The 25,369-nt window shown below is 43.1% G+C and overlaps 1 protein-coding gene across 1 annotated transcript in view; it reads left to right on the top strand.

The window, feature by feature from the left end:
- Positions 1-22,374, top strand: part of LOC119649905 (peptide-N(4)-(N-acetyl-beta-glucosaminyl)asparagine amidase) — a 151,777-nt gene extending 129,403 nt beyond the window's left edge. Inside the window, 2 exon segments of the mRNA XM_038052302.1 lie at positions 21,848-21,970; positions 22,026-22,374. Coding sequence (XP_037908230.1) covers positions 21,848-21,970; positions 22,026-22,321 — 419 coding nt within the window. The 3' untranslated portion in view covers positions 22,322-22,374.
- The last annotated feature ends 2,995 nt before the right edge of the window (positions 22,375-25,369 follow it).

The raw sequence follows: 25,369 nt of genomic DNA, 5'->3' as shown, positions 1-25,369 counted from the left end.
TCCCGCGCGACTTTTCCACATGACACTTGGGCGTTTTTCTCCTTCACCTTCCCAATATAGGACAACTTAATGCCATGTATCAGAGCCCTAATATTTTGGTGGATATTCCGCCTCTCCTTGATGAACTCATAGAGTTCATTTATGCGGTCCCCCAGTGAAACAAACGCTGTTGTAGTTTGCTGCTTTCCACAATCGTCTTTTACAGCGTCAATAATTATATCATTCCAGGGACTCTCCAAGTTCCTTTCCCAATCTCGCGACGAATCTCAACTGCTTCGGGTTGATCTTGCCTTCAGTAGTGACCTCCGAATTTTTGAGCTTTTGCGTAAAGGATCCAGTGTAGATCTCACTTCCATTCCACTAAAATCTCTTGTAGCATTAGATGCCAGCTAATTTTCCCACTACTGAGGCGCTACGGTCACTGGATATTGACAGCCGGGAGCCCGCTTGCCCACACCCAAAAACGGCCGATACTGGACTTCCGAAGCTCTGCATCGTAAAAAAACTACCTTTCTCGTCCTCCATATTTGGTTTGTCTGTCTGTCACATCCGATTTATTCAGAAACGGCGGTGAGAGTATGTAATCTGGTGTTCCCTTTACATGTAGTAAGTGGCGCCATCTTGTGTTAAGTTTAAAGGAGGGCTCCCCATATATGTGAATGGAGGGTGCAAATTTTGTTTCACAGAATGTAGCCATGTGAGGTATCAAATGAAAGGTCTAAATTAGTACTTTTCGAAACTGATTCAATATTTGATATTGGGTGAAACATAGGGGAATGAGGGCTCAAAATATGACCCACAAAAAGTGTAACTGGTCTCGTTCTCAGAACCTATCCAACCGAAAAATCTGAAAAAAATGCATCTCTACTAAATCTAGGCCTCAAAATATATCCGGTTCCGATATCTCCACAAATAAAGTTAATAATAGTATATTTCCACATTTTAGAACCCCCCCCCCCCCTTATGTTCATCTCAAAAGTGCAAAATTTTACATGCGTGTAATGAAAAACATAATGCATAGTTTGGTCAATAATAATAATAATCGTAGGCGTAACAATCCATATTGGATCAGGGCCTTGAAGTGTGTTAGAGCACTTCATTCAAGACCGTAACGGTACACTAGGAGGCAATGTGGTCAGCATTGCGCTCGCCCGAGATTATTACCCTGATTTGACTCAGGTACTCATTCACAGCTGAGTCGACTGGTATCCGACGGCAAATTACGATGCAAATTCCACTGCCACCAGTGAGATTTGAACCGCAACCTTCCGTGTGAAAGCCTAGTGCTTTAACCACTGAGCTATCCGGACACAGTCAAGTTGGTCAGTTTGGTCAAGTTTGAAGAAAATCCAACTATTATTAACAAAATTATAGGGGGTTAAACTTTACAATTTTTTGTGAATTTCGTGCACTCTACAACCTGCATGACGTCATCATCACATATCAATTCGTCAATATCACAACGAAGTGAGTTCTTATGAATGGGGTCGCGAAGAATTATTTTGTTTTAGTTTTTTAGTCATTTGTATATGAATATCATTTACTCCAACCAGACATGTGTGTACGTAGGTATATAGTATATGCGTGCTAATGAACTTTGCGGGTAGTGCCTAATTCTGATAGATATAAGAAGTAAATATGGGTACGATCAATTTATATACGTGCATATATGTGTACAGTATTCGGAAATAGGCAGTTTGTTTGTTTAGGGTGAGCATAATATCTATGGCTGTAATATGTACGTATATTTTGTAGTTTGGAAGAGAATGAATGAATGAATGATGAAGGAATATGTTGGATTTGTAGCTATATAGGAATATAAAAATTTGATAAGTTTCTTACATAAGATGAACACAAAACCTTTATACCCGAAGCGCGAGCTTCCGGTATTCCGACTCGTTTATCCACGGGTGGGTGTTTATTTGCCACCTACCCGACCTGCACATAGGAATGCCCATGCACGCTTATCTCCTGATGCGTTCATGTACATGCCCATAACGCATCCACCGAGTGTTCCCTTATCCGCACAAAGGGACGCACCTGATGGGGGATTTGGCAACTCCACGCAGGCTCTTACTGGTTACAGTGTACCTATTATGTCAAGCAAGTCTATCGTCTTGAATTTCAATAAATTCCCTACTTTCAAGTATTTTAACTCGGCATTTGGTATTCTCCCAAGTGCCTTGACTTACTTTACACAAGTAGCAAACGTAACAGAACCTGTATGGAGGTTTCGTCACACTCCGCACCGAACCGGTAGGTAACGTCCGTGGATATCCCTAGCTTCTCCAGGTGATGGTATAGTCGATAGTGACCAATAAGTATTCCCACCATAATCCGGAGGCTCTTCTAGGTGAAATTTGAACAGTCCTTGTAGCGCTGGTCTACTACTGGTAAGTTCGCCCAGTATAGTTCCTTCAGCTATTCCTCTTTATGTTTTCAATGTGGTAGCCAGCCACGAATCCGTTTCCGATTCCACAGTAGGGTTCTGGTCCGTATCGAGGCGTCCCTGGCCTTTCCTGCCCAGTTCATCCGCTGCCTCATTGCCTTCTAACCCAATATGGCCTAGATCCCAGAGTATCCAGACCTTATTACGCGAGCCGAACCTGTTCAGCATCTCAAGGTATTCCTATACCAGTTTGGAGTTCACCGGATTGGACCTTGATCGCCACTTGGCTATCGGTTAGAAAAGCAATGCTTTGCCCTTATAATCCCTTTATAGGTTGAAAGAAGGACATCTGATCACGGCGTATATTTCGACTTAAAATATGCTAATGTACTTGACCGGAGCACACCCGTTCCCTTTGCTGTGAGAGATCCTTCAGGTAATCAATTGCTAATTTAAGCCGCATGTTAGTAGTGGCGCCATTTTGTGTTGAGGTTGAAAAATTATTTTTCACAGAATACATATGTTCATGTGGTGTATATGAATGACAGAGCTCGATTAGTACTTTTCAAAACTGATCTTCTTTGCTATTTCTGATAATAGGTGAAACATAGGGGAGTGAGGGCTCAAAATATGTGCCCCAAAAAATGAAAAAGATTTCGTTCTCAGAACCTATCCAACCGTAAGGTTTGAAAAAATTCACAAAAGTCCGGCTATACGAAATCTAGGCCTCGAAATACATCCCCTTGCGATATCTGCACAAATAAAATTAACAAAACCACATGACCACATTTTAGAAATTCAGCCGTAACTTATGAAAATCCTGGTGGCACAAAATTTGGCATAAGCATAATTTGGGAAGATTCAACTATTATTAGCAAAGTTATAGATGGTGAAACTTTTCCATTTTATGTGAATTTCGTGCATTTTAAAACGTGTATGACGTCCTCCACGCATATCAAGTAGCCGCATTGTTTTGATTTTTTATTCATATATCATATCAATATCAATTACTCGAGACAGACAAATATATGTATGTATATAGCTTATGAAGTTTGCGGGTAGTGTCTAATTCAGATAGACATATCTGTATATTAAACCAGCGGGATTCAATATACGTATTGAATATGTACGTATATTTGCTTTTGTGCACCAGGTAGATCGAAAACATGCCTACGGTCAATTTATATATGTATGTACATGTATATGTAGAGTATTGGATAATAGGCAATGTTTATTTGGTTAGGGTAAGCATAATACAACGTTTGTAATATGTACATATATCTTTGACTTTGAAAAGATATGAACGAATATTTTGAATTTTTATATATTTATATATGGATGGAAAAACGTGCATAAGTTTCTCGCTTAGGATGAACACAAAAGCGTTATATCCGAAGCGTCCAGCTTCCAGTATTGCGACTTGTTTATCATTGATTCTATCATCTTGCTGTCGAATCCGTTCTTATTGGTCATATCCATGATGTACCTTTTCTCCTTACTAATGTTTTTTGGTAAGACGAGGGTAGTCAAGAGTCGATAGATCATCGTATCAAATGCTACCTTTTTAAAGATTTTGTGTGAAATAGTCGAGTCGATGTCTGTCTCTCCTTATGTCTGTTTGTCACACCCGATTTATTCGGAAACGGCTAGACCGATTGTTACGAAAATTGGTGAGGGCTTGTGCTCTGTTGTGCCTATTACATACAGCAAGTAGTGCCATTTTGTTTTAGGTTTGAGGGGGCTCCCCATACATGTGAATGAAGGGTGCAAATTTTTTTTCACAGAATGTGGCCATGTGGAGTATCAAATGAAAGTGTTCAATTAGCACTTTTCGAAACTGGTCGCATATTTAATATGGGGTGAAACGTAGGGGAGTGAGGGCAAAAAATATGATCCTCAAAAACTGTAGCACGGATCAATCTCGAAACCTATCCAACCGAAAAATCTGAAAAAAATCACAGTGGGGTCTCTAGACAAAGTCTAGGCCACTCTGCATCCCACTCCGATATCTCCATAAATAAAGTTAATAATAGTATATTAGCATATTTTAGAAATTTTGCCGGAAACGCCCCCTTAGTTCATGCTAGAACTACAAAATTTGGCACTTGTATAACGAATAACATAAGGCATAACTTTGAGAAATCCAACTATTATTAACAAAGTTATAGAAGGTGAAACTTTTATATTTTGTGTGCATTTCGTGCATTCTAAAACGTGAGTGACGTCGTCATAACCATCAATTCGTCAATACCACAACAAAGTGAGCTCCCGGGAATGAGAGTCGCAGGGGAACATTTCGTTTTAGTTTTTTAATCATTTATATATTGATATCAATTACTCCAGCCAGACATATATGTATGTATTTATCTGTATATGTAAACGAATCTTTGGGGTAGCACCTAATTCAAGTAGATATATTTATACATTGAAGAAACGGTATTCAATATCCGTACTTGATATGTACATATGCATTCCTTTATGCACGAAGTAAATCGGAAATATGTGTTCGATCAATTTATATACATGCATATCTTCTTCTTTTTCTTCAGCTTTTGTCCCGTTCACAAGCTGGATCGACTCGTCGTGATCGATTTCGCCATTTGGTTCTATCAAATGCCTGATCTGGGTGCAATCGCGAGGCTTTGAAATCCCCATCCAGCGTATCAACCCACCGTTGTTTCGGCCGGCCTTTTTATCATTTACCATCAGCTGCGAAGTCTGTCGATGGCTGGAGCGTGATTCGAGCCCCAAGCGTAACATAGCCATTCTGACCGACAGCCAAGCGGCCATCAAGGCCTTGTACTCAACGACGACATCTTCCCGGTTGGTGGGGCAGTGCAGAGACACGCTCAACCATCTGGGCGGCACACTCAAGATCACTCTCCTCTGGGTTCCCGGGCATAGGAACATAGAGGGGAATGAGCGGGCTGACGGATTGGCCAGGCAAGGCTCTGCTCTTGCCTCTTGGAAGGGAAACCCTCATGCACTTTCTCTGCCATTGCCCGGCTCTGGCTCGAGTCAGGCTGCGGACACTGGGTAAACCATTCTTTGGGGACCTTAGTGAGATTTCTAGCTGCAGGGTCGGAAAGCTGCTTTCCTTCGTGAATGCTACGGCTGGCTCTGAAGATCCAAGCCAGCTGGACTCTGCTTCCCTGTTCCTATAACAACAGTCACGGTCTTAGGAGTTTGTGGCATCAAAACGGCGCACCAAAACGCTAATTGGGCTCCTCTCCCTCTCTCGAAATTTTTCCAAAATCGGTGCAACCCCATAACGATCGCGAATATCCTCATTTCAGATGTGATCAAAACGTGTCACGCCACTAGTCCAATATAACATCTTCGTTTCCATTACCGCAAGACGCCGTTTATTGTCTTTTATAGTCGGCCAACACTCAGAACCATAGAAAGCGACAGGAAGGACGACACTTGCCGTAAATTTTAGATTTGAGACTTTCGTTGATACGTCGATAACAAAGAACACCAGTTTTGGAAGGCCACTTCATCCACGTTGCGTTAATGCGTGAAGCAATTTCATAACGCAGTTCTCCATTGGCTGATAACGTTGACCCAAGGTATTTAAATCACTCAGTTCTGGGCAGATCACTGTGGCTGACAAAAATTCAGTTTTGTTTAAATTCAATCCGAGACCGTGTTGCATGAGGCGATCATTCCATTTTTGAACAAGTTGCTCGAGATCATTTTTGCTATCAGATGGTAGGAAAACATCATCTGCATAAAGCAGTGTGTAGGGCGCTGGACGTTGGATATCCCGTGTGACGGTGTCCATAACAAGGACAAAGAGGAGTGGCGAGAGGTCACTTCCTTGATGAACACCAACAGAGACACGAAGCGGTTTTAATACACCCGCCACACTTCGAACTTTACTTTTCGCATCGTGGTCGAGCAATTGAACCCAGCGCACGAGTTCTTCTGGCACTAAGTGTTGTCGTAAAGCATACCAAATGAGCTCGTGTGGCACACGGTCTCTAGATCCAGAAAGGCAATGTAAAGAGGGCGATGCTTCTCACGGTGTTTCTCCATGAGTAACCGCGCAGCGTATATTGCGTCAGTAGTTCCACAGTTTTTGATAAATCCGGCTTGATTCACGGTTATTTCAACAATTTCGCGAATACGATTGTCAAGAATGGCATGGTGCTCCGAGCTCGAATAACAACACCACCTAGAATCCCTCGGATAATCAGGTGAGAGTTAACGCGGAAGCCATCCATAACGCAGCCCTCCGCAACACCTATAAGAGGGAAATGGATGCTCCAATAAAATGATCTTGACTACCACTTCAAGGCCGGTATCATAAATACGGCCACGAACATACTTGGACCCAGCCGCAAAAACAGTCGGAACGGCTGGCTTGACGATAAATGTAAGCTAGCAACGGGATGGAAAAATGCCGCATACCGAGTAATGTTGCATTCTAAAAGAACGCGGGCACGCACGGAGACTTATCACGAACTCTGTCGAGCGGAGAAGCGACTTCACAGACGGAAACAAGTCGAGAAACCGGAAGGTGGACGCTTGAGATATGAAAGGTTTTGTGTATTTCTTAGTATGTAGCCCATAATATATCCATATATTATGTGAGAGTATCCACTTTCGGGTGATATTGACATTCATAGTCTTCAATTTACAAAGAAGCAACAAATTTGAGGTATTATAACTTTGTTAGTAATAATGCGATTTCCACTTCATCGGTACGGAAGGTATTTAGAAGCCCAGGCACTATATAGTGACAGCCTGCTGATTTTTTCAGATTTTTCAGTTGGCCAGTATCTGAGATTGGCCACCTTAAAGAAATGATCACTTTCTACCCCCCGCACTCCTCACCTTTCTAAGAAATATCACAACTAAAACCGGCTTGTTAGTAATAGTGCAATTTCCACCAAACTTGGTAAGATCATGCTCTATATCACTGCAAAATTTCATGGTACTAGGATGAACTTAAGGGGGGTTTCTAACCAATTACAAAAAATTGTAGTAATATACTATTATTAACTTTATTTAAACAGATATCGGCATGGATTAGGTTTAGGTTAGGTTAGGATTGGAGGTATTTCGGAGCCCAGGCACCATATAGTGGCAGCCTCCTGATTTTTTTCAGATTTTTCGGTTTGGTAGTTTCTGAGAATGGCCCCCTTAAAGAAGTGATCACTTTCAACCCCCGCGCTCCCCACCCTTCCAACGAATGACAAAACTAAGATCGGCTTTGAAAAGTACTAATTGAGACCTTTAATTTGATACCCCACGTGACTATATTTGATGAAAAAAAATTTTACACCCCCCTTTTGCATGTATGGGGACCCCCCCCCCCCTCCCCCTTAAATTCGACGTAAAAGGATGTAATTCACTGTATGCGTGAGCGTTCACAGTTCCCACCTTTCTACCAAATTTGGTGTCAATCGCTATTACCGTCTCCGAGAAAAATTCGTGTGACGGACAGACAGAGAGACAAACAGACGGACAGGAAGACAGACGGACAGACAGACGGACAGTAAACCGATTTTAATAAGGTTTTGTGTTTACGATGGGTTGAACACTTTGATGAGCTACTGAACAACCAGAACATCGGCGAGTTGGAGGTCCCACCAACTGAAGACGACGGGCAAATACTACCACCGCCAAGTATAGAAGAAACAGTCCGTGCATTTCATCGGCAGGAGGCGATGGAATTACAGCCCGAATTGGTTAGATATGGAGGCGACCAATTACACCAAGTGGTTCATCAACTTGTGCTCAGGGTGTGGACAGCGAATCAATGCCTGACGACTGGAAAAGAGGCATTATCTGTCTCATACACAAAAAGGGGGATATCACACAGTGCAGCAATTATAGAGGTATCATATTGCTGAGTGCCATTTATAAGATACTCTCCGCTATCTTGCTAGACCGGACAGCCCCATACGCCCAGAACATCATTGACCCATGCCAAATAAGCTTCACTCCAGGCAAATCAGCAACAGGTCAGATTTTCTCTCTGCGGCAAGTGATGGAAAAACTGTTGATTAGTTGCATCATCTTTTCATCGAGTTTAAAGGCGCCTATGATAGCATAGGGAAAACTGTACACGACCATGACAGAATTCGCTACCCCAACTAAATTGATAAGACTGGCTAGGCTGACCCTGACCAATGTGCGAGGCCAGATAAAAGCAGCAGGTTCACTATCAAGACCATTTGACATCAACAACGATCTACGAAAAGGGGATGCCTTATCATGCATCCTCTTCAACCTGGCCATGGAGAAAGTGATCCGTGACGCTGAGATAAATGCGAAGGGTACGATCCTCTTCAAGTTCACCCAACCACTAGCCTATGCTAACGATATTGCCATCATGGAAAGAGCGACCCGAGACGTATAAACTGCCTTCATCCAGATCGAGCAGGCGGTAATCGGCGCGAGATCTTGGGCTGCACATCAATGAAAGCAAGACAAAGTATATGGCACCAAAAATCAATCAACCAACAACATCAAACTGCACTGGTCAAATGGGAAGAATAAAGATAGTTACTCCTATCTAAGGTCGAAAATCACAAACGATATCAGCTACGACGATGAAATCCACGCACGGTTGTTAGCAGCCAACAGAGCCTATTTCAGCTTACAAAAACTGTTTCGCTCGAAACGTCTCACCATAGGGTCAAAGCTCTTACTGTACAAAAAATGATCTTGCCAGTCCTCATGTATTCCTCGGAAACTTGGGTTCTTAGCAAGAAAAATTGTGAACCTTTGGCCGCGTTCTAGAGAAGAATTCTCCGAAGAATTTAAGGATGGACGTTTCCGTAGCCTACATAATGGCGAAATCTATGAGCGATACCATGATCGTCAGGTTGTGGATAAAATCCGGCTCAATAGGTTACGGTGGGCGGGTCACTTAACCCGTATGGATGAGGACGGTCCAGCACGTCTATAAGGGCAATATCTTCTATGGCAGAAAAAGAAGACGAGGCAGACCCTGCCTGAGATGGAGCAGTGGCGTAGGTCAGGACACCAGACAGTTCTTACGGATATCGAATTGGTGGACCTCGGCGCAAAACCGGGATGTCTGGTTGTTGCGCCGTTGAAGATGATGTACAATACAGTATTTCTTGTCGTTTACAAAAAAATATGAAAGAATATTTTGGGTTTTTAGCCATAAGCGAATGGAAAAATCTACGTAGAAAGTTTCTCACATAAGATGAACGCAAAACCGAAGCTTATAACATTGTTTTTCACAGAAGATGGTCACGTGGTATCAAATGAAAGGGCTCACTTAGTACATTTCGAAACAAATCCTATTATTGATAATGAGTGAAGCATAGGTGAATGAGGGCTCCAAATGTGTGCCCCTAAAAGGCAACAAGTCTCGTTCTCAGAACCTATCCAACTGAAAAATCCGAAAAAAATCACAATGGTGATCCATCTTTATACCTGAGGCGTCTAGTTGCCGGATAATTCGATTTGTTTGTTCTATTGATGACGTGAAAATCTCACTCATTAGCGACGATGATGCATTTCCCATAGCTATGGTTTTAAAAAATCTTCCTCTGAATGTAAAATAGTCTTCATTCATACACAGTTCTGCCGATTTTGTGTATTTTCTGGATTTATTTTTTCATTTCGTAGAATTATTGCAATCAGTTACTTTTTGTTTAGATTGTAATCCTCTATTCTTCTTTTGTTCTTCTTCTTCTCTCTTCTTCTTGCATAACGTTTAATTTATATTCATTTTGTCAAAAATGAGAATGGGGATTTGGGCGGGCCTTGTTCAGGTTTCTACCTTTCAGTAAATAAATCTTTAGAATAACAGAATATGCATTTCCATGGCGCGCAACAGAAACGATATTGTCACGCCGGGGTATAACTTCTTGAAATCATTGAAGCCATAAAACTAAAATCGGAAAAGGAATTTTGATGACTGAATGAAAGATGTGTTATATTTAACAATTTCGAGAGAATATGTATATTTCATGCTTGTATATACATATGGAGTGGCAAGAGCACGAGGCTGCCATACGGAAGGTTGTGGTTCAAATCTCACTGGCCCTGATCCAATATGGATTGTTGCGCCAACGATTATTATTATGTATGATACATATTCTTTTCTGAGAGCTACTTAGTTCCGTCTTCAGTACTAAGTTGGCTCTCTTTGATAATATGAACTAGCACCGCCGATCTTGCCGTATTGGCTTCTTATATTTTTCCATACTTTGCTTATTTTACGTGTTCTTGAAACATTGTCGTGGTGGGCCGTTTTTTTCTATCCTATGTAAACTTTGTTGCAGTCGCCACAACTTATTTGGTATACGCCGCGTTTTCCTTTCCTTTATAGATCCTTTTTAGTACATAGTCGTTTATTGATTGTAATATCTCTATTGAAACTAACTACTTTTATATTAAAATTTTCCATAAATGCTTTTATTTTATAAGACTTGGGTATAGATATGCTGACCATTTTTTTCGTCTCGTGCTCACTTGTTTGACGAATTTTGTTTGTTGATTCCTTCATATTTGACCTTGTTTTCACCTTATTCGACTTCGACACCCATCCCCAAAAAAGCTGTTTTTTGCTGCGACGCTAGATGGCGCTGCGATCATCTTAAAGAAAAAAGTAAACGGCATTTTAACGTACAGACTTAGCTACAGTCCGCAAACTAGGATTATTAAAAAATATTAAAAGCTAAATTTTTGGTGCCTTGTTAAACTTTTTTTGAGAATTTTGGTGAATGGCTCGTAATTATCCTAGTTTAATAATAATAATCGTTGGCGCAACAATCCATGTTGGATCAGGGCCTTGAAGTGTGTTAGAGAACTTCATTCAAGACCGTAACGGTACACTAGGAGGCAATGTGGTCAGCATTGCGCTCGCCCGAGATTATTATCCTGATTTGACTCAGGTACTCATTCACAGCTGAGTCGACTGGTATCCGACGTCAAATCACGATAAAAATTCCACTGCCACCAGTGAGATTTGAACCGTGACCTTCCGTACGACAGCCTTGCGTTCTAACCACTGAGCTATCCGGACACACATCCTAGTTTGCGGACCGGAAAAATATGTTCTGAATAAGCCGTGAAAATTTAAAAAATTTCGTTGGATAGATTTTGGGCTATGGTGGTAACTGACCATGGTGGTAACTGACCATTAATCTGCTATACCTAATTCATAAACCTTAGGTTTCTTCAAAAACCACATGTACAGCCTTATCTTCAATTCTTGTCCTTTTAGCGAAGTCATTCGAACATCATTCGGAATGATAAATAAATCTGGCATGTGACTTATCACGTGTTTAACACTATAATTTCCGAACGACCCCGAGTATCAAAAAATCCCTTTGCTCATATATTCTACACTATATCTAGATACAATGGATGCCAAAAAAAAAATTCAATTCCGCGGATCCGATACACGGGATGACCCCCTTAAGGGATTGTGTGAAATAAGACCTTATTCATTTTGATTCTCTCTCCATTAGTTTCCCTGGTCGTGTGAAACATCATACATAAGATGGATTTTACATATATTGCGATGTACATACATCAATGCCACAATTAGGTGAACCATTTGAGATACATTGGACCCGTATACGTCCACGAAGGTTTTCTTCGTTATTTTTAAATCCGTTTTAGTCTCTCGATACGAGAAATGTATATATATAGACAACAATAATCCGAAACTTTCAGCTCGAATGGCGAAGAGTTATCTGACTGACAACATTCACAACAGGGCATTCACATACCCTTCAGTGGCCTATACAAACCGCTGACTTGAATCTCATCGAATATTCTTGGGAAATCATTGACAAAACAGTCGGGGAACGTAATTCCACAAAAGTAACTGACCTCTACACCGCCAATGATTAGGAGTGTGCGAGATTTTCAATGGATCTGATTTTTTGGCTTGTTGACTCCATGCTTCAGAAATCATTCGAAAGGGTTGGAAAGCATTTGGTTTTGCATGCCTACCAACATAATGTAACCTAAATAAGTCATAAAAAACTAATTTCATTCTTCACCGCAAAATCACTTTAGCCGTACCTGTCACAACTCCCAACTTCTATAAGTAACCGTCCTAATTTAAGACATGAGAAACCATTTTGAACGGATCTTTTCACACAATACGACATGCAGACGGTCCTGGGTCTGAGTTGATCATCTCGGCTATCCGTTACTGCGAGATGGTTCTAGGGCAATTCACATACCCTTCAGTGGCCTATACAAACCGCTGACTTGAATCTCATCGAATATTCTTGGGAAATCATTGACAAAACAGTCGGGGAACGTAATTCCACAAAAGTAACTGACCTCTACACCGCCAATGATTAGGAGTGTGCGAGATTTTCAATGGATCTGATTTTTTGGCTTGTTGACTCCATGCTTCAGAAATCATTCGAAAGGGTTGGAAAGCATTTGGTTTTGCATGCCTACCAACATAATGTAACCTAAATAAGTCATAAAAAACTAATTTCATTCTTCACCGCAAAATCACTTTAGCCGTACCTGTCACAACTCCCAACTTCTATAAGTAACCGTCCTAATTTAAGACATGAGAAACCATTTTGAACGGATCTTTTCACACAATACGACATGCAGACGGTCCTGGGTCTGAGTTGATCATCTCGGCTATCCGTTACTGCGAGATGGTTCTAGGGCAATTGTTTTCTAAAAACACAATGAATCAACAATACAACAACACAATGAATCAAACTTAACTTGAGCACGTTTTTTTTCGCCACTGTATATGTATGAAAGCCCCAGTAGGCGGTAATGAGTAATTATTTGTTTGTCTGTTAACAGTTAAGCTAAAAAGTTCGTAGGCTAACGTAGAAAAAAATCTGTTCTGATAAAATTTGATTTTATTATTTAATATAATAGCCGTCGGGGCGGTATAATGATTATAGCAGTCATACAATTTTTCGATATCGTTCTCATAGTACTTAAGTATTTATCCAATAATAAATACATATATTATAATAAACATTTATAAGGCGCTTTTATTCATTTGCCGTATAGTTTAAATATTCACAAGAAAAACTGAACTTAATTTATAAGACGCTTTTATCCATTTGCTGTATAGTTTAAATATTCACAAGAAAAACTGAACTTAATTTATAAAACGCTTTTATCCATTTGCTGTATAGTTTAAATATTCACAAGAAAAACTGAACTTGTATTGTTGCTTCTCAAACGTTAGAGGCAGAAAAGACGTCTCACTTCATTTGTTTCTTTTCTGCCCCTAACTCATGGCACACTCGCCGGTCCTCCACTCCCGTGTCGTGTTCCGCAAAGTGGATAGATCCGCGCCATCTATTCGTTGGCACTCGCAACATTCGAAATAAATTTCGAATGCCGCGAATCCTGCCGCGCCACATCACTCCGCCCCCAGTTGAAACCTAGGGGTTTCGGCGACTGATCCCCGAACTTCGTTCGCCGTTAATCCACAAAGCGGACACGACGTTGCTTCGGGGCGCACGCGGGTTTCAGCCTGGACAAAGAGACTGCCCTCTTGTGACCACCGATCTCGAGCTGGAAGAAATGTTCCCCCCGCTCGAGAACGCGGTACGGGCCCTCATATGGAGGCTGCAGCGGCTTCCGGACGGCATCCGTCCTGATCAGCACGTGCGTGCAAGTGTCCAGCTCCTTGGGCGAACTGGCAGGTATGGACGAGTGTCGAGTGGGTGGTGGCGCCTTGATGCGTCGGAGATTGTCCCTCAGCAGACGCACCAACCCCGACTCCGTGAAACCCGATCTCTTGTCGAAGACCGGATCGCTTGGGAGTCTTGGGTTCTCCCCGTAAACCAGCTCCGCGGGGCTGGCAGCAAATTCCTCTCGGCGGGTTGTACGAAGGCCGAGTAGGACGAGAGGCAAGACTTGCGTCCAGGACGGGTCGTCGCGTGCCATAATGGCGGCTTTCAGCGTCCGGTGCCAACGTTCCAACATCCCATTGGATTGTGGGTGGTATGCCGTAGTCCGCTGGCGTTTAAAACCAAGGAGTTTGCCTAACTCGGAGAAAAGGGTGGACTCAAATTGCATTCCCTGGTCAGTGATGACCACTGCAGGGACGCCAAAGCGAGGTATCCACTCTCGACAGAGGGCTTCAGCACATGATTGCGCGGTAATGTCTTTCAGAGGTATTGCCTCAGGCCACCGCGTGAACCTGTCGATGATTGTGAGGCAATACTTATAACCGTGCGAGTCTCGCAAAGGCCCTATTATGTCGAGGTGTATGGTGTGGAAACGCTTGGTAGTGCGGGGGAATGAGCCCACTTCTTTCCTAACATGCCTGGAGACTTTACACTTTTGGCATGCGATGCACTCTCTGGCCCAGGAATTGATATCCTTGTTCATGGAGGGCCAGAAGTATTTTCCGGTGACTAACCGGTTTGTTGTCCTGATGCCGGGGTGCGCCAAGTCGTGAACTGCGTGGAACACTTCCTTGCGAAATGTGGCCGGAATGTATGGCCGAGGTCCCTTTTCCGAGTCTTCGCAGCAGAGCGAGAGGTTTGAGCCGAAGATGGGCAACTCCCGAAATTTGTATTTGGGGTTGGACATGAGGCTCTGAAGTGCTGCGTCATCCACTTGCGCCTTGGCAATAGCCGAGAAATCGAGTGAGGCGGGGATGTTAACTTCGGAGACACGAGACAAAGCGTCAGCAACAATGTTGTCCTTCCCGGACACGTGCTGGATGTCTGACGTGAACTGGCTTATGAAGCTCAGGTGTCGAAGCTGACGAGGGGACGCTTTGTCGGGCTTCTGTTTCAAAGCGAACGTGAGAGGCTTATGGTCCGTGAACACTGTGAACGGCCTGCCTTCTAGGGAGAAACGGAAGTATTTGATGGACAGGTATGCGGCGAGCAGTTCGCGATCGTAGGTGCTGTAGTTCCGTTGAGCGGGATTCAACTGCTTCGAGAAGAAGCTCAACGGCTGCCAAACTTGGTCCACCTTTTGGTGAAGGGCAGCACCTACTGCGATGTCAGAGGCATCAACAAAAACGGCTAGGGGTGCATCTTGAAGAGGGAATGCCAAGAGTGTAGCGTCAGCCAGTTGTTGACGGGATTTGTCAAACGCGCAGATAGCCTCTTCAGACCACACGATCTCTCGTGTGTCCTTAGTTTTGGGGCCAGACAAGTACGCGTTCAAAATGGACTGGAGATGGGCGGCCTTGGGCAGGAAACGACGGTAGAAGTTCAGCATGCCCAAGAACCTCCTCAACTCCCTCACTGTCTTTGGACGCGGGAAGCTTGTTATCGCTTGCACCTTGTCTGGGTCGGGCTGTATTCCTTCAGGGGAAATGAAATGGCCGAGGAATCTCACCTGTTGTTGAAGGAATTTGCATTTCTCAACGTTTAGGACTAAACCGGCCTCAAGGAGACGTTGAAAAATGCACTCGAGATGGGCTAAGTGCTCAGACTCAGTGGAAGAAGCGACCAAAACATCATCCAAATATACGAAACAGAAATCGAGGTTTCGCAGGACTGAGTGAATGAACCTTTGAAAGGTTTGCGCCGCATTGCACAATCCGAAAGTCATCCGGGTGAACTCGAAGAGTCCAAAGGGTGTGCATATTGCCGTCTTTGGAATGTCTTCAGGAGCTACTGGAATTTGGTGATAAGCCTTAGTTAAGTCCAAGGTTGAAAAGATGCGGCAATTTGCGAGGTGATGCGCAAAGTCGTGGATGAGTGGAATTGGATATCGGTCAGGAACAGTCTGTGCATTTAGCCTTCTGTAATCCCCACATGGGCGCCATTCGCCGTTTGGCTTAGGGACCATATGCAGTGGGGAAGACCAACAGCTGTTTGAGGGCCTGCAGATACCCTGTTGAGCGAGTTGTTCAAACTCTTTCCGTGCAATTGCCAGTTTCTGAGATGGTAGAGGACGCACCTTCGAGAAGATCGGGGAACCAGTAGTGATAATGTGGTGCTGCACATTGTGCTTCACTGGTTTGGAGAGACTACAGTTGGTAGTAATCTGGCTGAAATTTTGGAGAAGTGCCCGAACACGAGAGTCGGTAATGTCTTCTAAAAGAACGGAAAGATTATTGCCTGGGTGAGATACCATATGTCCCGACGAATTAAGCTTGGTCGTGGAATCTATAAGAGACTTGTTTTGCAAGTCCACCAGCAATCCATAGTGACACAGGAAGTCTGCGCCTAGTATGGGGAAGCTGACATCCGCCAGGATGAAACGCCACGAAAACGTCCTACGCAAGCCAAGACTCACGTCCACTTGCCTATACCCGTACGTGTTTATGCGGGAGGAATTTGCTGCCGCAAGTTTGAGCGGTTGAGGGAAAAGTTGATGATGCTGGGGTACGGGAAGAACCGAAACCTCCGCACCCGTGTCGACGAGGTAGTTGCGCCTGCTGAGGGGGTCGAAAATAGTTAGGCGACGTGGCGCTGCGTTCTGGGTGGCCGCCGCCAAGACCCCCCGCGGACCTAGTTTTTTGCGGTAGGAGAGAATCTACACGGTAGCGTACATCTAGTCGCTTTATCCCCGAATCTGCGGTGGTACCAGCAAATCCCTTGGTCCGTGGACTGTCTTGACGACCTGCTACCTGATCGCCCTTTTCGGATGGCAGACCGTGAGCGTGCTCGCGATCTGGCGCCCGAACGCTGAGCGTCCAACGTCGCCCGCATCTCGGCCATACTGGCTGTTAAAGCGGCAATCTCGCGCCTCAATTCACCCACGTCATCCGACGGTGGTTGAACGGCCGCCAAGGTTGGGCGTACGTACACCTCCTGGACCTGGTCGGCCGTCGCTGCCAGTTCCTCCAAGGAACCGGAGACGCAAGCGAGGATCGCCTGGGTGCCCTTCGGGAGCCGACGCAGCCAGAGCGACTTGATCAGGTCTTCGCCGATCTTGCTCCCACCCAATTGCCTCATTTCACGAAGCAATTGGCTGGGAGTTCGATCACCCAACGTTAAACCCGCCAGCAAGTGGTCTAATTTTGCCGACTCGCTTGCCGACAGGCGCCCGATCAACTCGCTCTTGAGTTGCACGTACGATGTCGACTTCACCACGTCGGACACCAGAAGTATGGACTCTTCGTCCAGGCCGACCACCGCGTAGTTGAAACGGGTCGCGTCCGATGTGATGCCGGACATTTGGAATTGTGCTTCCAAATGCACGAACCACAGCTCGGGGTTCCGCCGCCAAAACGGAGGAACGCGTACGGCGAGGGCGGTCACTTGCGGGTCCGATGGGCCTGCCGCGTCTTTATTGTCAAAAGACATTTTTCTTACAGAGAAGTACGAGATTGAGATGTAAACGCGGTGAGTTTATACTGAAACACGGTGAACTTTACACCGACACGGCAGGCCGCACCCACAAATGCACGCACGAAACGAGAAAAAAACGAAGCGGACGCTATCCAGCGCAGACCAAAAACACCACCAATGAAGATGGAGAACTCGCAATGCTAAACACCTCCACGCCGTCTCTTGCAGCGATTTCAATTTTTTTAACTGAATAAATAAATAAATATTATATATAAATGAATAATAATTTCACTTAAGTATAACTCCTCGACGGCGGCGCTGGTCGAGTTTGTCGGCTGTAGCTGCGGCGTTGGCGGTGCTGGGGACGTCCGTTTGTTGCTGTTGTTGATCGTTGTGGCAATGATGACTAGTCCGGTGCGTGAAAGGTGTTGTGCAGGAGGGCGTGCGTACGGGAAGTCGCGTGAAAATCTACTTCTGGTGAGGGTCCGACGTGTGTCGCGCAGTACACTGTGTAGAGAAGGTTTTCTCGCGTTTTTCTTTCTTGCCTCTGCTCCGACTCGGGATGTGGAGATGCGACACGTTTTCGTGATGTTTACAACGGCACTCCACACTCAACTGTAGATGCGAACGCGTGAAAATCGCTTGCGGTACGGTCTACTGATGTTTTGGATGGATTTCTCAGTCTTTGGAAGTTCTATTTCTGCCGTGTTGCTCGGACGAATTTTTGTCGTTAATAGAACTTCACCAATGTCGGCGATGGTGGACAATTTATCACCTTTTTTATTGACTTAGAGTGAAATACAATTAACTTATAACAACTAAAACGGCGGCACCTGCTGAGGAGGCGGCGATGGTGGCGGAGCCTTCGGCTCCTGCTGCGATAGCGATGGTTGCGGCGGTGATATTGGTGTCGGCTGCGACGGTAGCGGCTACGGCGGTGACGGCGGCGGCTTCGACCTCTGCGGCGATGGTGGAGTTGAGTGCGGCGGCGAAAGTGGCTGCGGCAGCGATGGCGGCTGCGGCTGCGGAACTCTTACTTATCTCCAAGCGGTTGTTGCGGCTGCCTGCTGGGCGATTGTGCTTGCGCAGACTGCGATTTGTTGATGGGGATGATGATGTGCTTGTACAGTTGGGTGGAATTTTAACGGTCGTTGGCATTGGCTTAAACAAATTCGAGCTGCAATGCAGCTTGCTGCGGAGCACCGCTACTGCTGTTCATTGTCCTTTTTGTTGAGTTTTTCAATTTTGCAGGTTCTGGGAATTCGGGATCTTAGTTGTTGATGCTGTTGGTGCGAGTTCCGGGGTCACCAATTAAGTATTTATCCAATAATAAATACATATATTATAATAAACATTTATAAGGCGCTTTTATTCATTTGCCGTATAGTTTAAATATTCACAAGAAAAACTGAACTTAATTTATAAGACGCTTTTATCCATTTGCTGTATAGTTTAAATATTCACAAGAAAAACTGAACTTAATTTATAAAACGCTTTTATCCATTTGCTGTATAGTTTAAATATTCACAAGAAAAACTGAACTTGTATTGTTGCTTCTCAAACGTTAGAGGCAGAAAAGACGTCTCACTTCATTTGTTTCTTTTCTGCCCCTAACTCATGGCACACTCGCCGGTCCTCCACTCCCGTGTCGTGTTCCGCAAAGTGGATAGATCCGCGCCATCTATTCGTTGGCACTCGCAACATTCGAAATAAATTTCGAATGCCGCGAATCCTGCCGCGCCACAGTACTATTTGCCTTTAGCCTCAAAATGGGCCTCAGTTTCCTCGATTACCTCTTCATCGGACAATATGGTGGATGCGGAAGCAATTCGAAACCCCGTTCATGCAATTTTGCTATCGTTCTGATTGATTTGTGATAGGGTGCATTGTCTTGATGAAACATCACTTTCTTTTTTTTCAAATGGGGCCGTTTTTCCAGGATTTCATCCTTCAAACGCTCCAATAACGCTATTTAATAGTCGCTTTTGATTGTTTTTCCCTTCTAAATGTAGTCGATGAACATTATACTATGCGCATCCCAAAATGCTGATGCTATAGTCTTGCCAATCGGCTGTTGAGCTTTTGCACGTTTTGGAGTCGGTTCACCACGTTCAATCTATTCATATAACGATCATTTTGATTCTGGTGTGAAATAATGAGGCCATGTTCCGTCCATTGTCACATATCGATGCTTAAACTCTTTTTTTTTTGGAGGAAGAGCTTCAAACATTGCTCACAATCGCCAACTCATTGTTATTTTTTGGTCTATTGCTAGCTCATGCGCCCCTTTTATTTGGTATAGTGTACCTATTAACTATAGTATGTCAAGCAAGGGTACAATCGTCAGGAATTTTATTATACTCCCTATTTCCAAGTGTTTTAGCTTGGCATTTGGTAAAAAGTATTCCCCCAGGTGCCTCGATTTACTTTGCCCAAGTCGTAGACGCTGTAACAAAACATGTATGGAGGCGTCGTCACAATCCGCACGGAACCTGCAAGTAGCGTCCGTAGATATCCCTAGCTTCCGCAGGTGATGGTTTAGTCGGTTGTGACCACTGAGTATTCCCACCATAATCCGGAAGCTCTTCTTGGTGAGTTTTAAAGAATCCTTGGAGCGCTTGAGCTCGTATCCCTCATAAGCAATCTGGTTTACTCCATTCCTGATAGATTGGCCCAGTATAGTTCCCTTAACCGTTCCTGTTCATTTTGTAATGCCATAATCACGTGCCTTACTATTACAGTATATATGTATATCCAGAGTAGTGTCTTCGGGGTGCAATCCCATTTTTTCTTTGCTATGGCCTCGTAGCTTTCCGACAAGTATTTTCCATATGCATCTTCCGGACTAGTTGTTGGTCTTGTGTAATTCCTAAATATTTGACCTGTTTCTCGTTTGACCACTATGCCATGTAATCTAATCTCTCAGGTCATCAAGCTTTCGCTTCCTAGTGAATGGTACTGCGGTAGCTTTGGTTAGATTGATGCACAGCCCCGCCTTCCTGCACCAGGCATTACTAACCCTTATTCCTCATATTTGTCCCTCCAGATTAAAACAATGTCGTCAGCGTAACCCTAGACTTATATTTCAGTGTTTGCTAGCTCTCCTAGGAATACATCCACTATCATACTCAACATAAGCGCTGATAGTACCCCACTGTGTGGACAACCTTGAGTAGTATTCATTCAGTAAGCCAAAGTGTTTTCCACCGGCTTGCGGGTCATGGCATATTGTATATTTGTATGCCATGCACACAGTGCTAATTATTTTGTTTCTATGGCATCCCATAACAAATCCTTCAGCTGATACAGGGCAATTTCGGTTGACCGTCCTACCCGGTAAGCGTGTTGACACTGATGTAGGTGGTTTCGCATTTGAACGTTAGTTCTAATATAGTTCCTGCCACTTTCTCCACCGTCACGAACGATATTAGGCAAATTAGTCTGAAAGATTTAGGGTGGAAAGGGTTCTATTTAACTGTTTTCCGAAGAAATACTTCTTTTGCCCGCCTCCATCACCCTTAGAAGAAACCCTAAAATAATTTCAAGGTCTCTCTGAAGTACTCATAGTGTGGGGAAGATGTCATCTACTCTGGGTGATTTCAGTGATTTAAAGCTTCCGGCATTATACCCTCGCTTCCAAGTATACTTCATTTACTAGTTTCCAGTTCTCCTTTCTTCACTTTTTGTTCGTTGTTCGGGTGTCAGGCATGTTGTCGTTTTCTGCCGTGGGGTAGAACTCCGGAAAATGAGTTCTGAGAAGCATATGTACGCTGCCCTCCTCATTCTCGGTGAATGCCCCATTTTGCTTCTTCAGACAGAGAGAAGATATTGCTCTGCCTTCGGCTATAGCTTTGTATAGCTCTACGGGTTTTTCTATCACCTTTCCCTTTTTCTATCCCTTCAAAACTTCTCCTTATAAGAGCCTGCTTTGACTAGGGGGGTTATATACCGCCATTTTCTACGTTGCGATATGTGCCTAAGTCACTGGTATCGTTCTCTGAGTTGCATTGATTTCCCAAACACTTTGAATTCGTATTCCTTGGATTTATCCCCTTTTCTTTGATGATTAACTGGATTTACGCCATGAAAATTACCGTTATAGCAGCTGTAAATGGTATTCGTTCAGAAATATCATTTTCGTATTTGTAAATATAAACTAAACCAATTGATAACGACCGTAGTACGCGTTACAAGATTAAATTATATAACGTTTTGCCACTCTCTAATGACTCATTTTACCACGTTTCAGCCAATGGAAGTCTATCTATAGTTACTGAATCAAAAAAATTTTGGCAGACATACCGATTTTCTTCAACAAATATTTTTCGGAAAGTGGAACGAGACTGGAGGATGGTCTATTTAGCAAGATCTGGTAAGTCTCCATATGACTCTCATAATAAAATTTATTACATTGAAATATTTTTCAGAGGGTACGGCAGAAGCAGAAATAGTATGGAAGTTCGATTTTTCAAATTCAGGGTTGGTCGTTAGAAACTACTTCCTAAAGTTTGATATGACAACCTTTAAAAATGGAAATGTAAACGTGAAGCTGATCGCAGATAATAATTCTGAAAATATTAGAGGTTCAAATAAATTTAAACTAATTGCCACATTATCTGGAGGAGAAGGGAGTATAGCTTGGCAACATGCGCAGCTTTTTAGACAAAATTCAAATTCGAATGAATTTCCTTTTGATTTCAATATCCAACTGTCTTCAAATTGAATATGAAATTCGGTTTGTATCCATTTAAAAATACATTTATAAATTTAAACTGAGAAATATGTTTACAAGTTTCTTAACGAATTTGTTAACGCTAAAGCAGTGATACTTATCACCAACTCCGTCGAGCGAAGAAGCGACTTCACAGTAGGAAAAAAGAAGCCTGGGAGGACCAACAGATCTCAGATCAGAAACTCAGAAAATACAGTGAGCAACCGCATCAGGCGCGGAAGTTTTACCAACAAGTCAGCAGACTGAAGCCTTATATACCCCAATGGTTCTCCTGCCGAGACAACAAAGAAAATCTGATTTACGACAGAATGGGCATATTGGAGCGATGGATTAAGAATTTTGATGAACCGTTCAACAACCAAAAAACAGCGAGTTGGAGGTCCCGCCAACTGAAGGAACAAATGCTGCCAAGCATAGAAGAAACAGAATTGATTAAATATTGCCTTGGCTTCACTCCAGGCAAATCAGCAACAAATCAGATTTTTTCTCTGAGGCAAGTGATGGAAAAACTGCTGGAATATGGCCATCACTTGCATCATCTTTTCTTCGACTTTAAGGTCGCCTATTACAGCACGAGTTTCAGCAACATGGGGGTGATTGTGGGATAGGGTGGCACCCAGTTAAGGGTTGACCATCCTGGAATCCCTGGTATCGTTCAAGGCCCTGCCCACCGGTACCAGAGATATCCCCGTTTAGTGAAGATTTGAGCCAATTTGAAGCGTTCCGCATTTTCAATTCCATTTACGATAGGCCTCAAATTAGAAAAGCGGAAAGATTGACTATTGTGCAAAGTAAACTGGGGGGAGATGCAAAACGGGTTGTAGAGTTGTAGAATTCAGGCACTAGGGTTTAACTGTGAGGAAGGGGTTCCGTTCATTCCTATTCTCAACTAGAAGGGACTCGACTCCTCCCTCAAAAATACTAAATCTCTCGCAACATTTGAGAAATTGGATCAGTTATTGGAAAACCAGTTTATAATAATGGTTCACCAAGAAATCTGGCGTCCGAAGTAAACGGGGCTAAGCGGGCTGAACACAACTATGGCAAATTACCCTGGTGACAAAGACCACAGAGGATAGAAAAAGCGTTTGGCATGCTTCATATGGAAAACCAATTATAATCTGCAAGTCGAAAATTGATGGAGAGTTCAAACGAAATTCACATATTGCGCCACTATGTATCTTTTGTGGATCTCACAAATATCGAAAGGAGGAGATATACCGCGGGCTAAAATATCTCAAATGTGAACTTTGTCATGGGAAGCATGAAATGATGCTACACTAAATGGGTTGCCAATTATCCGGGTGTACTAGAAGACGAGGCAGTTGGATGGATAGGCTTACAGAAGGAAGAGCGGGCCATAGAAATGGGTCTGCATTATAACATAGAAACTTACGCAGGAATAGTTCGGAAAACTGATTTCCGGATTGGAGTGTCTTAACTGTCTTAACCGGGGTGGACTGGATATGGGAAACCTAGAAGCTTGCGCAGAAATAGTTCGGAAAACTGATTTCCGGATTGGAGTGTGTTAACTCTCTTAGCCGGGGTGGACTGGATATGGGAAACCGGATAGCATTATTGAGCTAGTTGGGTTCAGTGATGCATCTGAGGAGTTATTTAGGTAAAAATAGGTGAAGTAGGCTAGTCGGGCAAGAAGCGGGGAGTGTACTGGCATGGTCCTGCTAGTGAAGCTGTATTGGGATGTCAACCGAGTCTGGTTAACATCCCCATTAAATTTACAGCTTACACAGATTCCGAAAAAGCTCCGGCCTGGATAAGAAATCAGAAGGAATATTTCTCAACTTCAGACATGACTAATTCTTTTCATTAGATCGAGCTTGAGAAAGAGTCTAGACCATTAACTGCAGTTTCCAACAACGATGGTCATTATCAATTTAAGAGATTATCATTCGGATTAAAATTCTCATCCAAAAGTTTCCAAAGAATGCTGACAATCATTTTAAGTGGTTTAAGTCATGAAGCATTCATGTATGTAGATGACATTATTGCCTTCGGATGCAGTATTAAGCATCACAACGACATCCTTTGCAAAGTATTATAAAGATTGCATCATTTTGAAATTAAACCCAAGTTAATGTCAGTTTTTGAAATCAGAAGTTATACACCTTGGACATTTAATAACTGATAAGGGTATTAAAACGGATCCATCGAAATTCTACACAATTAAAAATTATTCTATTCAAAAATATGCTGATGAATTACGCAGATTTGTAGCATTCTGCAATTATTATAGGCGTTTTATTCCAAATTTTACTGAAACCGCCAAAAAGTCTAAATTCTTTATTAAAAAAGAATGTAACTTTTAACTGCACCGAAGAATGTCAGAAAGCACACGAGACCTTGAAAAATAAATTGATACAACCACCACTTCTCCAATATCCAGATTTCGATAAACCATTTACCTTAATTACTGATGCATCCAATTATGCATTAGGAGAAATTTGATCTGAAGGTGAAATTGGTGAAAACTTACCTATTTCATATGCAAGCAAATCATTATCTAAACACGATATCAATAAACCAGTTATCGAGACAGAACAAAACAAAACCTTAAAAAGTTTTGCAAATAAAACCTTAAAAACTATCAACTGCCTCAAGCCCAGAACAATGATATCCTGCTATAAGCGAAAGACTTGGAAACAAGCGACGGTATCGAAACATCAACTAGTCCATATAATTCACCTCTTCTAGTTGTTCCTAAAAAGGGTGCAGATGGTAATTCGAAATGGCGACTCGTAGTAGATTCTCAACGTCTAAACGACAAAATCGTCCATGACAAATTTCCCTTGACGAGAATAGAGGACGTTTTAGACAGGGTTGGTAGAGCAAGATATTTCTCAACTTTAGACATGACTAACTCTTTACATTAGATCGAACTTGAGAAAGAGTCTAGACCATTAACTGCAGTTTCCACCGATATCAATAAACCAGTTATCGAGAAAGAACTTTGAGCTATACACTGGAGAATCACTTTCTTTAGACCTTATCTTTACGGACGAAAATTTGTGGTCGTAACGA

This window comes from Hermetia illucens, chromosome 1 (assembly GCF_905115235.1).
Source record: "Hermetia illucens chromosome 1, iHerIll2.2.curated.20191125, whole genome shotgun sequence".
NCBI classification, from domain to species: Eukaryota; Metazoa; Arthropoda; class Insecta; order Diptera; family Stratiomyidae; genus Hermetia; species Hermetia illucens.
This window is presented reverse-complemented; position numbering and strand designations above follow the sequence as displayed.